The sequence below is a fragment of the Eleutherodactylus coqui genome, chromosome 12 (genome assembly GCF_035609145.1).
Source record: "Eleutherodactylus coqui strain aEleCoq1 chromosome 12, aEleCoq1.hap1, whole genome shotgun sequence".
Taxonomy (NCBI): Eukaryota; Metazoa; Chordata; class Amphibia; order Anura; family Eleutherodactylidae; genus Eleutherodactylus; species Eleutherodactylus coqui.
In genome coordinates, this window is record NC_089848.1 from 26,630,857 (window position 1) to 26,644,904 (window position 14,048).

Here is a 14,048-nt window from a genome sequence, read left to right on the forward strand (position 1 = left end):
GTTCCTTTAAATATCTTGTCTTGTAAATGGACAATTTAAACAAAAATGATTGCTCATCGGGTGAAATATAACTATTAATGATCCTATTTAGCCGACTGCCTTTGAAATTTTTGTCCGCTAGTCAAATTAGAGATCTTTTGTTCAGTGAACCGTTTTTCTTTGAAGGAGTATTCCCAGGAAGAAGGTTCTTCTGTCACCCGGGGTCATTCAACACTTATGGCCATTTTAGAAAAACTGTAGAGGCCAGTATGGACTAAAATGTGTACGGCTGCATCTGTGAAACAATGGTTCACCGGGCTATTGTTTGTTCAACCGCCGACCTACTCCCATCTCATCTGTATGCCCACCATTGTGCCTCAACACAAAGAAGATCATGGTGCAGACTACATGGATTTGGTAATTACCTACAACACAAAGACACTCGGCGGCCAGAACGCCGGCCTCTGGACACCTAAATAACAAAAGGTCTCCTTAAACATATGAAGAGAGATATGTAGCTTTACTCAGCATAAAAACTCAAAATGAGAAACTATCCAAGGACATTACCTTTGGGTTATCTATAATGGGCGACACGATGAGATCAGCGTCTGTGAATAGAAGACTTTTTATCCTCCTTTGAAGATCCTCCTGACTTGTACATTTGTTCTCCACCTAAAATAGTAGACAAATGTTACTGTACAAAATGTGTGACCTAGAAGTCATTGTTCTGATACGGGATAAGAAACCAGCAGAAAAACAAATTCTGGAAGTGGCCAAGAAATTGCGAAGGAAAGGGTTGCATCTGCTGTTGGAAGTGGCAGACACTTGTGATTGTAAGGCCTTAGTCAGACGGGCGTTTTTTCGCCCGATTTGCGCATGCGTCCGGCGATTTTTTAAAACCATTGCTTTGCAATGGTATCGGACACATGAGCGCTTTTTATGCGCTCGTCCGATAAATTATAGAACAGAAATCGCACCTATCTGCGATTCCTGTTCTCTTCTCTATATGCGCTCAATGGGGCCAGCGGCAGCAGCGCCGACCCCATTGAGAATATATAGAAGACAAATCATTCTTCTCTGCCACAGCTGTAACAGCTGTGGCAGAGAAGAACGATGTTTGCCCTTCCCTGCAATTCATCCAGAAAAGTGTTAAAATAAAAAAAATATATATACTCACCTTGTCCCGGCAGCCCGGAGCTCAGCGCGGCCGGCCTGCAGTGGGTGTGAAGGGGGTGTGAGTCAGACTTGCCTCTGATTGGCTCAGCGCTATTTTTTATTTTAACACATTTCTGGATGAATTGCAGGGCAGGGTTTATATATTTAAGCCCTTCCCGACAATTCATCCCACACTCGCCCGCAGCGCATTGCTTTCAATGGAGCGGGCTGTATTGCCGGCTCCATTAAATGCAATGCGCTGGACATCTCCGGCCCGTTTCTAATGAAACGCGGCTAGGAGCAGATTTTCGGGCGATTTTCGGGCCCCGGTCACGCGATTTGCGGATGCGCATCCGTCATGCGATCCGCAAATCGCGCGAAAAAACGCCCGTCTGACTAAGGCCTAATAGTGTCGCGCAGGGGTGTCAAACTCATTTTCACTGAGGGCCACATCAGCCTTACGGTTGGCTTCAAAGGGCTGATTGTAATTGTAAGACTGTGTAATAACAGTCACCCCCATAGTGGCCACAGTAGTAACAGTGACCCCCATAGTAGCTCCAGTAGTAAAAGTGACCCCAGAAATAGTGATCCCATAGTTGCCCCAGTAGTAATAGTAACCCCCCCAGTTGTGAACCCAGAAATAAGTGATCCCCCATAGTGGCCCCAGTAGTAATAGTGACCCCCCACAGTCACCCAGTAGTAATAGTGACCCCATAGTGACCACAGTAAAAAAGTGACCGCCATGGTGGCACCAGTAGTAATAGTGCCCCCCCTCCCCCCACAGTCGCCCAGTAGTAATAGTGACCCCCCTAGTGACCACAGTAAAAAATGACCCAGATTGTGGCACCAGTAGTATTAGAGACCCCCATATTGGCCTCTGGCCAGGCAGCATTCATACAGGTATTTCACCCACCCAGCCTGCAGCTCTGTTTTGGCAGCAGCAGCGTTGCTGAGTCCTTAACAGTTGACCTCTACCCTTGGTGTCTGCGCTGCATACAGAATGGTGCATGGAGCGGTCAGCAGTCAAATACTCTGCACTTCCGGCAGCATAACGAAGCTGCAGGCTGTGTAAGTGGATTGCCTGTTAGTTTGCTGCATGGCTGGCGGGTCACATAAAAGGAGGTGGCGGTCTGGATTCAGAGCGGGCCTTAAGTTTGATATATGTGGTGTAGCAAGTGACTGACAGCCTGAATGTGCACACTCCTGCTGGCCTCGCCTAAGCTGCAGGCAGAGCATAGTCACCATACAAACCTCCCTGCATGGTTCATCCAACTGTGCTAGCTGTAGGCTTGCTCCCCCTCTCCCATTCTGCTTTCTTCAGTCCTCTCTGCAGCCCTGTACCTCCTCTCCCCACCTGTACTAGTCTGTCTTCACCTGCTGAGATGTAGAGGGTGCGGGTGCTACCATATGGACTGTGATCTCTGTTATAACAGACACTTAGGGCCATTTTACACGCAATGACTGCCGGGCGCTCGTCATCCCAGCGATCAGCTCTCCTGTGTTTTCACAAACGAGCAATGAACACTCAATGAATGGAGGCAGAACAGGCTGGAGATCACTTCGGGTCAACAGTCTCCATTCACAGTAAACAAGCAGTTGTTCATAGATGAACTGAATGTGTGCACAGGCCAATCGTTGCTTGATTTTTACGCCTGCCTAAACTAAATTACAAAACGATAAGCAAAAGAATTACCTTCCGTGTAAAAGGACGCTTAAGGCCCTTTTACACGCAACAATGATCGCTCAAAATTAGCTGAAAAGCCATCTTTTGAGCGATAATTCTTGCGTGTAAATGTGTGCCCATCGCAGAGTTCCGCTCAGCTTAAAATCAGTTGTCCCTGATAAGAGGGAATGCATGCTGAGTTACCTGCGGGCAGCACTGATAACATTCTTTCAGCAGCTGTCCTGCTGGAGAACAATAGTGACGTATTTAGAGAACAAACCATCCGCTGTTCTCTCAATACATGCAAATGAAGCTACTTAGCTACCAACGGGCTGATTAGCCCATTAGTACCTATGCAAAATGATCGCGCAAAACTGAGTTTCTGACGAATTTTGAGCGATCATCTGTTTGTGTAAATGCACCTTTAAGAGCCGACACAGACAGTCTTGATAAACTCTGCAAACAGAGAACTTCAAGAATGGTTTACAAGTTGCTGAGCATGCCCAGAAGCCGTCCTATGGAAATGAAGTACAGAGCAGTGGCCGGGTGCTGCCTTAAAGGGGTTGTCCCGCGGCAGCAAGTGGGGATATACACTTCTGTATGGCCATATTAATGCACTTTGTAATATACATCGTGCATTAAATATGAGCCATACAGAAGTTATTCTCTTACCTGCTCCGTTGCTAGCGTCCCCGTCTCCATGGCTCCGTCTAATTTCGCTGGCTTCTTGCTTTTTAGACGCGCTTGCGCTGTGCGGTCTTCTGCCTGGTGAATGGGGCCACTCGTGCCGGAGAGCTGGTCACCGCGTCATCGTAGCTCCGCCGCCGTCACGTGTGCCGATTCCAGCCAATCAGGAGGCTGGAATCGGCAATGGAACACACAGAGCCCATGGTGCACCATGGGAGAAGACCCGCGGTGCACCATGGGAGAAAACCGCAGTGCATCCCTGGGAAAGGAGCGGCGGCCATCTTAGGGAGAAGATTTTTTAAACTCCTTATTTCGTCGGATCGGTGAGTAGCAAGCGGTTTAAAAACAGCTTTAATTTGCTATTTTATGCCAGGGGGGGTGACAGGGGGAATGGGGTAAGGTAAAATTTTGATGCCTGCCACGAGACAACCCCTTTAATGACCAACTCCTTGTTTTCAGTGTTTTCCATCACCGCATTGCAGGAGCCATAGCTTTTTAATGTTTCTATCAACATAGCCAAATGAGGGCTCGTTTTTTTTGCAGAACAAGTTGAAATTTTCTTTTATGGCATCATTTTGGGTTACATATAATGTATTATATAATTTTTAGTAACTTTTTTTAAGGGGGGATGGGTGATACAAGATATCCCACCATTGTTTTTTTGGATTTAGTTTATGGCATTCAACATGCAGAATAAATACTGTAACTGTATAAGCTTGGTGATACCGACTTTATATAGTTTGTTTTGCCATTTTTGTACAATAAAAACATATTTTTTCCTTAATATTTGCATTTGTGTAGCCATATTCCAAGAGCCATAACATTTTAATTTTTCCATTAAGGGGAACGTACTTTTTTTGTATGGCCACATTCAAAGGCCCTCTAACAATTTTTTTCTCGTTAGCAGTGCTGTGTTTTTTTTGTGGGATGAGTGCTTCTTTTTAATTGTACTATTTAGTGATCCAAATGACTTTTTGATCACTTTCAAGGCGAGATATGCAATATTTGCTATTTTCACTTTTTTTTGTCACGGCTTGTAACATATGGGTTTAATAATGTACTAACTTTATATGGATCATTACGAACCCAACAATACCAAATTTGTGGTGATTTTAATAATTTTTTTTTTACATAGTAAGGGATGGAAAGGTGAGGTTTTGACTGTAAAATTTTTTTTTTGTATTTTTTACTACTTTTTTACACTTTAAAAACTTTTTACTTGTGTCCCACTAGAAGGCCTCCTGCCCAGGGCTGTGTTAGACTCCGCCAGCGGAATATCGCAGCGGAGTCCGACAGGGCGCCCCACAAAGACCCCATTCTCACCTCTCCACATCCGCTGCAGGAGTCTCCACGATTACCCATGACGCGCTGGCAGTGATGTGTAATCATGCGATACTTTAGCTGTGCTCACAGCAGAGGTACCGCCTGATGGACTACTTCCATTGACTACTACTTCTATTGGGCGCACGTTTTTCCGCGGCAAATAGAACATGCAGCGATTTCTTTCATGCTGCGGACGTCTGTGATAGAATTCTGAAGCGTGAACATTGCAAGGCAAAAAGATATTAGGTTCAATAAAACCTAATAGCTGCAGAATAACGCTGCAAATTTCCGCTGCGTTAAATGCGGCAGAAATCCGTCTGTGGGTATTAGCCCAAAGAGTTAAAGTTCACAACTTTTGATAGTTTATATAATACACTACAATATTTCAGTATTGTATTATATTATATTGCCTATGAAAATAAGGGAGATGGAATAATACCTCCACAGTGCCACCTATTGGAAGGCAGCATTCCTTCAAGCCAAAGTCAGGCTCTTTATACAAGCCTTGTAACAAATGACTGGGAATTAAAAGCAAAGCCAGACTGTGTACAGATAGCTTCATATTGCCTATGAAGCTCAGTTAGAGGCTGAGCCTCATAAGCCCCTGTAGATGGCAGAGCCAGAGACCATCTTCAAGCCTCTGGAATCCCTAGCAACCCAACCAGACTCCGATCACATTGTAAGGATTTGATGGGCGACATCCCTCTATCAGTCTTTTACATGCAGCGGTTACGAAAATGGTTAAACAACAGGAAGCAATGGTTTCTCCGATCCCTACTGTTAGGACATATGCCGGGTTTGTCATTAGACAGATGGGACCCTGCTCCTACTGGCACAGTAGAACTGTGTCGGTGTTCAAATGCAGCGCCATAAAAAGGGGTATACCTCAAAATAAAGCCCCTTAACCACCCTAAAAAAAGGTGCATGGGTGGCTAATAAGGAGGCAAGTACTAATTTCTTTATTGTACAATCTTCTGCGGGCAGAACATCTTTCTTGAATCCTGAAAAACCCTTTAATTCAGGGAAGACATGAAATACAGGATTTGCACTCAGACATAGAAATAGGGCATATGCAAATTTAAAAGGCTTGCTTCACTACCATGTCACCTACACATAGGGTTATCCTGCAGAGGCCATGTAATTCTGCGTATTGTGGATATCTGGTCACTGTCACAATAGAGCAGTGCTCATAAGCAGCAATCCACCCATGTGACAGGCCCTTTAAGTGGGGAGCCAAGTGCTTACAGCCTGTACAGAATACTGCATAAGTGCTGAAGACTCTCAGAAGGGTCGGCTTGGCCAGGCCCACCTATCAGCAATAGATAATGTAAACACATTTAGCCTGGACATAGGAAGGAACGAGGTGATTTAATGAAGCCCTATACTAATTCGTTCTTACAGGATTTAGCTTTGGATGACAAAAGCGTTACAGACAATTACAAATAGGTCAGAACACACTGCAGCCTGTATAAATTACAATTTTAATTTAATATAAAATGAGCAAAAAGGGATAATTAAATTTAAGACTGATGAACGGTAACGATCAAGAATGACCTCACTAAATATGTAACTAGGGAATCCGATGCGTGGCATCTTATATCATACATTGTAAATGGGAGCTTCCACTTCCATGTAACACTGCCGGCTAATAGGCTGAACTGGACGCACTCGGCTCATTGTTAATACCTTATTAACTATGTTACTTCGTGTGTAATTAATGATCTTCTGTTACTTGTAGAACAAATGAGCGCAGCGTTAACCTGTAACAGAATTATACAAACAGCAGTGGAATATTAATAATATCCAGGCCATTTTGTTCCAAAACTTTAAATCAATGACTACAGGAAATACTTTTGTCCCCGAGCAATATTAAATACTGATATATAACGAAAAAGCAAAATTACGCATAATTATAGTTTTTGATTTATTTTATCAGAAAAAAAAAAAACTTATTTTTTATGGCGTCCTTATTTATCACCACATAAGCCATTAAAGCTGGTAAGAAGGCGCAACAGTGACATCTGCAGCACAGATGAGGGTACTGCCCCACACCCCACCCAGTTCATTCCAAAAATGGATCACAATTAATACTCCCGAAATATAGAATTAGTCATCTAAAAAAAAAATTACAATAAGTATCTCTGAGCGCCAGCAGCTTGGTTTTATTTGCCTTTTGATTCTCTTGTTAATAAAAGAGGTAACAAAGCCCACAGACAGCTTAGTGAATAAACTTTTATCCATATTAACTTATAGCTTCATATCTTCCCTAGAAGTGAATGACATAAGAGATTCAAATAGGAAGTATGGATGCATTTCGGAATTCACGTGTGACTCCTGGTGTGTGCATGTTCTACATTACATTAGTAGATGTGGTTAATTTTATTACACATTCAAAAAACTAAACCTGGTATAGCGCCCTCTGCTGTTCTTTTGATTCCCTCTCAGAAAGTTAACCTACTGCGTCCAGTGCTGGTACGAAAGAGCAGATTTTACCGCACTGATACATATTAGCTGGTTTGTACAACAGCCGGGATATAAGAATAAGGCTATGCTCACACAGCAGAATCCGCCAGGTAATTTTCTATGCGTATTTCGCCTGCCAATCCGCGGTTATTCTGCCATGTTTTTTTCCACAATTTAGCCCTGTCGATTAACAAAATCCTCGTGTGGAATCATGCTGCGCTTCAACGCAGATCGCCATCAAAAGTGACATGTCACTTCTTCCCGTGGAAACACGTTGAATTTCTGAATGCGGATTTTGCGCATTGACAGGGCTAAATCCACATGAAGATCTGCGGCAAAAACATGGCAGAATAACCTCAGATTTGTGGCTCGGTTTACAGGCGGGAAAAAATAAAAATAAAAAAAAAATCTATATCAGTGGCAGATTCTGCCATGTGAACATAGCCTGCCCCTGTCCCCACATGCAAGAGGGTTCTGGGGGTGCAACTAAGCTACTGAGAATGTATGTACACCAGCTGTGGACACACTAGGTGGGCGTTCTGAGAGGGAATCAAAACAACACTAGGGGGCGCCATAACAACTACAGATGAGCGAGCACTAAAATGCTCGGGTGCTCGTTATTCGAGTCGAGCTTTTCGTAAAGCTCTATTCGAGTAACGAACCCCATTGACTTTAATGGAAGACTCGAGCAATTTTGTATGTGGGACACCGGTTGCCGAGCTTTTTTTTTTTCTCTTCTCTCTCATACTCAAATGAGCATCAAGCTCAGCAGAGTACGTTCGCTCAACTCTAGTAACAACATATAGACATGGGAGCATTTTTAAAAATGATTCCAATTAAAAATTGAACATCTAATATTATATATTTGTGCAACGACCCTTTTAAAACACAGCCGCACTTCTGGTCATGTATGTGTAGCTTAGCCTTTGGCTATTATTCCCATTTTCAGAAAAGCTTACTTTATAGGACCCCGTTTTTAGGGTTACGGTGCAGCGGACATATATTGCTGGGCTGCAGTAATGGCACAAGGAACTTGATTTCTCTGTGGCTTCCCTAATCTATGGGATCACATCTGCTTGTAGGAGGAAAATATTGGGACCAAAGTATTTTACTGGGTAATTGTTAGCCATACAATTCTAGAATATACTAGAGGAATGCACTTTTGACTATAAGAGGGGGAGGGAAGTCAGTGTGTCTTATAAAGCGAACGTGACGAAATTCAAGCTGGCTGGCACGTTCTCTTGTCCGACCAGGTCCACTACACAACAGGGGAGAAGAGAAGTTCTTTTTCTCCTCTGTGCTGCCGCCCGTATGTACTGCTGATTAGTGGTGAGCGCCTGTGGGAACTGCTGCTGCTCCCCTGCCTCCACCAATCAGCTTACTCCCTTACTCCAGCCGTACTACGAGCTCCGCTGTCGCAGAGAGCATCATTCTCACAGGGCTCTGCTGCTCCTGCTCTGGAAGAGAAAGGAAAGTCCCCCCCTTCCCCCTGATGTATATACAGTACCAAATACTATTCACATTCTCAAAGACCAGGAGCCAGACATATAATGTAAAGGGCAAAAAGTAAATTAAATCATATAATATATGCCTCAAATATATACCAAATAACAGACTATGACATATCAATATTGTTACAACCAATGACAAATTATATTAGGGACGAGTGGGGGACGCCGCCCCGTGTCTGAGGTTCCAGGGGGGCCTTCGGTCATCCAGATCACTCTTATTATAATCCCTGCTGCTAAAACTCCCGCTGAATAGAAAGTAGGAGGTTACATTAATTACTACATACTCAGCCTTCCATAGATCATAGAATGGTAGAGTTGGAAGAGACCTCCGGGTCATCGGGACCAACCCCCTGCTCAATGCAGGATTCACTAAATCATCCCGGACAGATATTTGGCCAGCCTCTGTTTGAAGGAGAACTCGCCGCCTCCCGTGGCAACCTGTTCCACTCATTGATCCCCTCACTGTCTAATATCTCATTTGTCTCCTCCCTTTCAGTTTCATCCCATTGCTTCTAGTCTTTCTTTGCGTAAGTGAGAATAGGGCTGATCCCTCTGTACTGTGACAACCCTTCAAAAATTTGTAGACTGCTATAAAGTCTCCTCTCAGCCTTCTTTTTTACAAGCTAAACATTCCCAGATCCTTTAACCGTTCTTTATAGGACATGATTTGCAGACCGCTCACCATCTTGGTAACTCTTCTCTGAACTTGCTCCAGTTTGTCTATGTCTTTTTGAAAGTGGGGTGCCCAGAACTGGACACAGTACTCCAGATGAGGTCTGGCTAAGGAAGATCTAGACTCTATGCTTCTCTTAATACATCCTAGAATCGGGTTTGCCTTCTTGGCTGCTGTATCACACTGTTGACTCATGTTCAGTCTATCATCTAATAGCATACTCAAGTCTTTTTCACATGTGCTGCTGCTTAGCTCAATTCCTCCCATTCTATATGTGCTTTTTTCATATTTCTTGCCCAGATGTAGGACTTTGCGTTTCTCCTTGTTAAATACCATTCTGTTAGTCGCCGCCCACTGTTCAAGCTTTTCTAGATCTTTTTGAATACTCTCTCTCTCTTCCCTAGTGTTAGCTATCCCTCCTAGCTTTGTGCCATCAGCAAATTCGATCAGTTTCCAATCAATTCCCTCTTCCAGATCATTTATAAAAATGTTGAACAACACTGGCCCTAGGACAGAGTTTTGTGGTAACCCACATGATACATTCTTCCACTTGAATGTGCAGCCATTTATGACCACTCTGAGTACGATCACTCAGCCAGTTGTAAATCCACCTAACAGTTGCCTTGTCAATCCCGTATTTGTTCATTTTTTCAATAAGTATGGTATGAAATACTTTGTCAAATGCTTTACTAAGGTCAAGAAAAACTATATCCACCGCATATCCCTGATCAACCCAATCAGTGATACTATCATAGAAGGAAAATAGATTCGTAGGCATGACTTGCTTGTTACAAACCCATGCTGGCTCTGGTTAATTACTCCATTTTTATCCAAGTACTTGCATACATGCTGTTTAATAATTTGTGCAACAATCCTTCCTGGTGGAGTCAGGCTCACAGGCTTGCAGTTTTCTGAATCCACCTTCTTCCCTTTTTTGAAGATAGGGACAACATGTGCCCTTTTCCAATCTCCTGGGACTTCTCTTGTTCTCCAGGAATTTTCAAAGATTATGGCGAGTGGCTTAGCCATTACCTCCGCTGCTTCTTTTAGTATCCTAGGATGTAATTCATCTGGACCTTGGACCTTGAATTCATTTAAGTTATCTAAGTGTTCCCTCACCATCTCTCAGCTTATAGACAGTCTGCATTCTTTTATTCCCCCAATAGCACAGGGAAGATCAGTTGATATTACATCTACTTTCTGAGAGAAAATAAATACAAAATTAACGATTGTGCTTTGAGAATCTCATTTTGCAATATTTCCCAACCTTCTTGGGCATTTCTGTCCTTAAGAACATCCAGCCATTGGATTCTTCCTACCCTCTTTCTGAGATCATTAAAATCTGCCTTTCTGAAATCCAACCTTGAGGTCTGAGATTTCTCAGGTCTTCCTCCTCTTTTTATCCAAAATTCAAGGATGGCATGATCACTGCCTCCTAAGGTCCCAGCCACCCTTACTTCCTCAATCATTCCCTCCCTGTTGGTGGTAAGAATTAGGTCCAAGATAGCAGATCCCATTGTTTCCTCTTCTACCTTCTGGAAGATAAAGTTGTCAGCAAGAGCAAATAAGAATTTGTTGGATCCATTACTTTTATCTAAGAGAGATAGGTAAAATCTCTCATGATCATTGTGTTGTGCTTTTTTGAGAGCTTGGCCATCTAATGCAGAAAGAGTTCCTCCATATCTTCTGCTTGTCCAAGTGGCCTATAGTAAATGGGGGTGGGTGAGCAGTAATATCATCATGCTGTGTGTCTGTGGGAGATCGCTTGCAGAGACTGAAGGCGGTGCGTGTAGTAATGAATTCAACCTCTTCTTCTCTCTGTGGCCAGAATTTAGCAGAGGAGCGCTATACTGTTTTGGGGTGAAGAGCGGGCCCTAGTACTAATTGGGGCCACAGAGGGTCCTGCTGGTAATTGAGGCACACAGGAGGACCTATTACTAATTGTGACCATAGAGATGGTCACTATTAATGAGTGGGGGCACCCGGTGGGTCCCATTACTAAACGGGGTCACAGAGGAAGTCCAATTTCTAAGTGTGGTCACAGAGGCGGTCCTATTATTAAATGGGTTCATAAATGGAGTCAAATTACTAATTAGCACCACACACGGAGTCCTATTAATAAGTGGGACCACAGAAAGGGTCATTATTACTAAGTCGGCCACAGCAAAGTGGCGAAGTCGTGAAGGTGGGGTACCACTTATGTCTGTGTTAGATCTCAAAGTTGGGTGTACTCATCTGTGTTCTGGAATTCCATCCAGTGATACCAGGTCTTCCTGAAATTGTCTTGCGTACCTCTCAGTGTGGCCGTGAGGTCCTCCATCGGGGGGGGGGGGGGGGGGGACGACACTTAAACATTAATATTAAATATTAAAATATAGAGCACGTGTCAAACACAAGGCCCGCTGCCTCATTTTGTGTGGCCCCGGTGTACCGATGGCCGCTCACCACTGTAGTGATTACCAGCTGGGGTGCCGCAGCTCCCCGCTGGTAATCACGCTGGCAGCGCTGACCACGGCACACACTCTGACATTAGTGTGCAGCCAGGATCCTCCTCCCCTGAGCCCCCTGCTCCTCAGTTCCGCAGGAGAGGACTCAGGGAGGAAGCGTTCTGGGCGCACACACTGACGTCAGTGTGCACCCGGGCTTAGCGTGAGCATAGGGGGAGCGGGGGGGGGGGGATTAATACCATTGAGGGGGTTTAATATTACTATTCGGGGTTAATATTACTGAAGGGGGGGTAATATTACTATTGGGGGTTAATATTACCAAGAGGGGCTAATTTTACTGGGGGGGGGGGTAATATTACTGCTGAGGGGGTTTATTCTTACTGAGGGTGGTTGATATTACTGGGGGGGGGGGGGTGATATTACTGGGGGGGTGGGGGGTTATATTACTGGGAGGGTTAATATTACAGTGGAGGTTAATATTACTATGGTGTTAATATTACTGACGGGGATAAGATTATTACTGAGGAGGGGGGTTAATATTACTATGGGGGGGGGGTTAATATTGCTGAGGGGTATAATATTATTACTGTGGGGGTTGCTATCACTACTGGGGCCACTGTGGGGGTCGCTATCACTACTGGGGCCACTGTGGGGGGGGGGGGGGGGGTCGCTATTCGGGGTTAATATTACTGAAGGGGGGGTAATATTACTATTGGGGGTTAATATTACCAAGAGGGGCTAATTTTACTGGGGGGGGGGGGTAATATTACTGCTGAGGGGGTTTATTCTTACTGAGGGTGGTTGATATTACTGGGGGGGGGGGTGATATTACTGGGGGGGTGGGGGGTTATATTACTGGGAGGGTTAATATTACAGTGGAGGTTAATATTACTATGGTGTTAATATTACTGACGGGGATAAGATTATTACTGAGGAGGGGGGTTAATATTACTATGGGGGGGGGGTTAATATTGCTGAGGGGTATAATATTATTACTGTGGGGGTTGCTATCACTACTGGGGCCACTGTGGGGGTCGCTATCACTACTGGGGCCACTGTGGGGGGGGGGTCGCTATTTCTAATCGGGCCACTGTGGGGGTCACTGTTTTTGTAATCGGGCCACTGTGGGGGTCGCTATTTTTGTAATCGGGCCACTGTGGGGGTCGCTATTTCTAATTGGGCACTATGACTACTGCGACCACTAGAGGGGTCACTATTACTACAGCGACCACTATAGGTGTCACTTTTACAACTGCGACCACTATAGAGGTCACTATTACTACTGCGACCACTATAGAGGTCACTGTTACTACCGCGACCACTAGAGGGGACACTATTACTACGGCGACCACTAGAGGGACACTTACTACTGCGACCACTAGAGGGGACACTATTACTACTGCGACCACTATAGGGGTCACTATTACTACTGCGACCACTATAGGGGTCACTATTACTACTGCGACCACTATGAAATTCACTATTACTACTGTGACCACTATAGGGGACACTATTAGGGCTCATTCACACAGTTGTACTCATATTTCGGTCGCACAAATATGCTGCGTATCTGTGCAATCGAAAATCACTTATGCCTGTATATTTGGGCATGCAAAAAAGAACGCAGATGGACCCACTGAAATGGTGCGCAAATATGCAGTGAATACATAGGTTTCCTGCGCATTCACCACGTATTTGCGTGGCCTAGTCACTTCAATGGCCCATTGCGGTGCGTAGTATGTAACAATATGTGTAACATGTATGTTAACATGCTGTGTGAAAATATACATCATGTGAATGAACTCCTTGACATCATTGGCTTCTATTCACTGCATATTATATACGCAAATACGCTTGTGTGAACGAACCCTTACTGTACTGTCTTACACCCAGCCCTTTGAAGGTCACCAAAATGAGGTTGACACCCCTGATATAGATTATCGTGAAAGTGGATTCGTTTGAACGAATTTTGTGCATTAATCGTCCCGTGTAAATGACCTTTTACTGTCTATCAGTTCTACACAATAGCAAATTGTTAAATTCTGCTTACAAATAGCAGTATTTCATCAGGAGTTAGCAGAAATAAGAGAGATAAGAATGCAAAAGCTTCTGGCTGACCAGAGATGATGCCCTGCCGGAGCCTAGCC

At 44.2% G+C, this 14,048-nt stretch overlaps 1 protein-coding gene across 3 annotated transcripts in view; it reads right to left on the reverse strand.

Annotated features, from left to right (window-relative positions):
- Positions 1-14,048, reverse strand: part of ULK4 (unc-51 like kinase 4) — a 649,532-nt gene that overhangs the window by 603,070 nt on the left and 32,414 nt on the right. For all 3 annotated transcript variants that reach the window (XM_066584674.1, XM_066584676.1, XM_066584675.1), the window contains exon 13: positions 547-651. In XM_066584674.1, coding sequence (XP_066440771.1) covers positions 547-651 — 105 coding nt within the window. The remainder of the gene's footprint in view (positions 1-546; positions 652-14,048) is intronic.